We start from the raw sequence: 3,665 nt of genomic DNA, 5'->3' as shown, positions 1-3,665 counted from the left end.
AATAATTTTGAAAAACTAAGTTACAATTAAAAATTTTAAAGTTTTATCTCTAAATTTTAAATATTTGAAAGTATATTTTGTATTTTAAATCTCTTTATGAGATTTGGGCCAGTTTGGTTTGTGATTCAAAAATAATTTTAAAAAACTAAGTTACAATTAAAAATTTTAAAAGCTTTATCTCAATATTTTAAATATTTGAAAATATATCTGGTATTAAAAATTGTTTTTGAAGCTAAAAACTATATAAAGACTGAGAAATGATATTTTTCTTGTTTTCTAATTTTACACTAATTTTTAGGATTATATGCAAAAGCATTGTTTTGAAAACATTTCAACTTATTTTAATAAAAACATATTTTCATAAAATCCCATAGAAAAATGCTATCCTTACAAAGACTTATACAAAGAAGGCTACAAAGTGAAGGAAAAAACAAAGAAAAAACGGAAAAAGAGAAAGAGAGAGAGAGAAAGAGAGAGAAATCATGAAGATCAAGGGTAGAGGTTGTCTTTGTATGCCCCCTTTGTATTTGTCTTTGCAAGACATCACTTCTCTTAGTCCTTGTTTTTGAAAATAAAACACTATTTAAAATTTATATCAAATAGGCTCTTATTTAGATTATAAATTTGTATTTGTATTAATGTTATATTTATGGTTGTGATTGTGGGTGTTCAACGCACGAGATCGTTTTAAATTTTATGTATGGTTGTTGGATGCTTAACTATCAATTTAAGCTTTTAAGTCAAGTTGTTACGTAACATTGTTAAAGATGTCACTGAATTATGACACATCTACTTAGTATTTATTGAATGTATGCAATCCTTGCTATTTTAACTCAATGCGTAAAAGTGCTTGTCTTTGTTCCCTTTCTTAGGTTACACCCCGCTTGGAAGAGCCGCAATTATGTAGGTTACAGCAGGAACCCAAATCTGTTCCTGAACTAATAGATCAGAAAGGGAAGTCACATAAGAAAAGTATTAATGGAAAGAGAAAAACAGATTCGAACATGACTGATGAACAGTCTACAGCTAAGCGACAGAAAAATACTGCCTAAAACCCAAAAAAAGTTCATGGGAAAGAAAAGGGACGAGTACAGAACTTAGCTGAAGAAAATGAAGTAGAAGCAAAACCCAAGTTTGAAGAGCATCCAAATGACCAGCACATCAAAGACTCCACCACTGGAAGAGCCAAAGGATACACTGATAAGTGTACTGCATTTTTATATCATTTCTCATTCCAAATTGCATATAGTGTTCATATGCATTTAATATCCATTTGATGACCCAAAAATGGTAGCATCATGGAAGAATTACATATTATTTATCATTTCTTTAATACAGGTGATATATTGGTCATGCCATCGATTTCTTTGGTGGCTCATAGCCGACTTAGATTCAAATTTTTATGAGTAGTGATCATGTGTGTGTTTGTTAGTGTGCAGTGCAGTCTATAGACGTTTGCATGTTTGTGTTTCCCACTTCTACCTTTTATTTTCTTACTCATTTGGGTTAAATGGCAGCGCAAAGTAGTAATCAGACTTTCAGGGGGTCTACAGTGCAGCACTGTGCTGCTAATAAACATAGTGATAACATTCAGCTGAAAGGGAGGAACATTTACAATGCCAAGGAACTTCAAACCACTTTATGTCCCCTCGACAAATCCGAAAGCCAGGGAAGTGGAAGATGAGAAGCCGAAGTAAAATAATGAGTTTAGAGAAATGTTCCTTAAGAAGTGAGGTTTGTTCCTGGGGTTACATGTTATATGTTAACTAGAATAGCACAGTAATTAACAAACTTCTCTTTCTTATAAAAAAAACATAAGGTTTCGCCTGCATGCACCTAGCAAAGCTCTCCATGTCACAACACTTGATTCATATTCCATCTCATGTATTAACTTGACTGCTTGATCGAGCTTCCTAGCCCTTCCAAGAAGATCAATTACGTAGCCATAATGCTCATTTTCTGGTTCAATCCCCTAAAGCTTCTTCATAGATTGGAAATAATACAACCCATCTTCTATAAGCCCTACATGGCTACAAGAAAATGGAACACCAAGAATTGTAATAGAATTTGGTTCTAACCCTGAGGCTTTCATCAACTCAAACAATTTCAGTGCCTTTCGGCTGTATCCGTTCTGTGCCAACCATACAATCATGGTGCTCCAAGAAATCACATCCCTCTCTACCATCCTATCAAAAAAAAAAATTGCATCTTCCAAGCTACCACACTTGCAATACATATCCAAAAGCGCATTGTTAAGTATCAAATCTTGGTCATACTTCAATACATGAACATGGACTTGTGTCCCCAATTCTAATAGTGCTAATCCAGTACACGCCCTCAAAACACTTGTTAGCGTGGCCTGATTCACCATAAAACCAACCCTCTTAATTCTCTTGAAAAGATTCAAAGTCTCATCACCATCACTATTCTGAGCAAACCCTCCAATGATTGAGTTCCAACCAACCAAATCTCCGGTCACAATCTCATTAAAAACACACAGTGCATTCTTCAACTCACCCCATTTGGCATAAACATCAATCAAAGCACTCCTAACAAACACATCAGAATCCAAACCAACTTTAATTATTCCACAATGAAGCTGCCTAAGATTAAGTAAACAAACACAATATCTCAAAATGGAAGAGTAGGTGTACAAATTTGGTCTAACACCTTCTCTGAGCATCAAAATAAAGAACTCAAACACCTTGTCATTCATCTTAGCATTACAATAAGCCCATATCATTGTTGTCCAAGAAACAATGGTTCTCTCAAGCATTTTATCGAACAATGTTTTAGCGTCCTCCAAGAGATTAAACTTCACGTACATATTAATCAAAATGTTGATTATAAATTTTTTAGGTTCATACCCTTTTGAGAAGACGTGGTTGTGAACGAGTTTGCCTTCTCGAACAACGCCACGGGCCAAGCAACACTTGATGAGCTCAGAGTAGGTGATGGAATCAGCATGAAGGTCGTGGATTTGCATGGCATCCATAGCTTTGATGGCTCTTGGGAGGTCTTTTTGGTAGCAGAATCTAGTGAAATCATCAATCAAAGCTGATAGGTTAAGCGCTTTACTAGAAGAATCATTCGGTGTGGAAGTATAACATCTAGAAAGTGAATTTCTTATGCATTTCAGCTTTGAAATGGCTTTCATGGCATTTCCCAGTTAAAGAACCTATATTTTCTTTTCCTTTTGCCGATTATAATTGAAACTTGGAACAACTGAATTGTCCATTTATGTTCAACAGAAAACTCAAAGTGGGTATGTATATATATGATTCTTTATTCTTTGCCTAATGCGAAGGGGTTTTTTCTTAAAGCCCCCATGTGTTCTGTTATTTTTGTGAGTGTCCATTAGTTTTGGAAATGAGACCATAACCTCTGTATGTTTGGTCTTTCTTTAGTGAGCAGCCGCTGGTTTAAGATAAACACCTTTAACCCCGTGTGTTTGACTTTTTTTGCAGTGACCACCTTTTGGTTTCGAAAATGTCATCAATTCAACCTAAAACTTAATCAACAATTTCACCCCGGTTCTGTTTCATGACCATAATGAGGTGAATGTCTATCCATTGTTTTGAGTTTTAACATTCTGTTGATTTTATAGTTTCTATGTGTCTGTCTATGGGTTTTATTCATGAAAATGAAAACCTTGTTTGGAATTG

The 3,665-nt window shown here is 34.7% G+C and overlaps 1 protein-coding gene across 1 annotated transcript; it reads right to left on the bottom strand.

Moving 5' to 3' along the window:
- Positions 1 to 1,801: 1,801 nt before the first annotated feature.
- LOC116106674 (pentatricopeptide repeat-containing protein At2g03880, mitochondrial-like) lies at positions 1,802 to 3,240 on the bottom strand. The gene is given in 1 exon segment (XM_031393025.1): positions 1,802 to 3,240. A coding segment is annotated over 1 exon segment (1,356 nt). The 5' UTR covers positions 3,158 to 3,240.
- Positions 3,241 to 3,665: the final 425 nt, after the last annotated feature.

This window comes from Pistacia vera, unplaced genomic scaffold, assembly GCF_008641045.1.
Source record: "Pistacia vera cultivar Batoury unplaced genomic scaffold, PisVer_v2 Contig52, whole genome shotgun sequence".
Classification (NCBI taxonomy): Eukaryota; Viridiplantae; Streptophyta; class Magnoliopsida; order Sapindales; family Anacardiaceae; genus Pistacia; species Pistacia vera.
The sequence above is the reverse complement of the archived record's forward strand: the minus strand, read 5'-3'. Positions and strand labels throughout refer to the sequence as shown.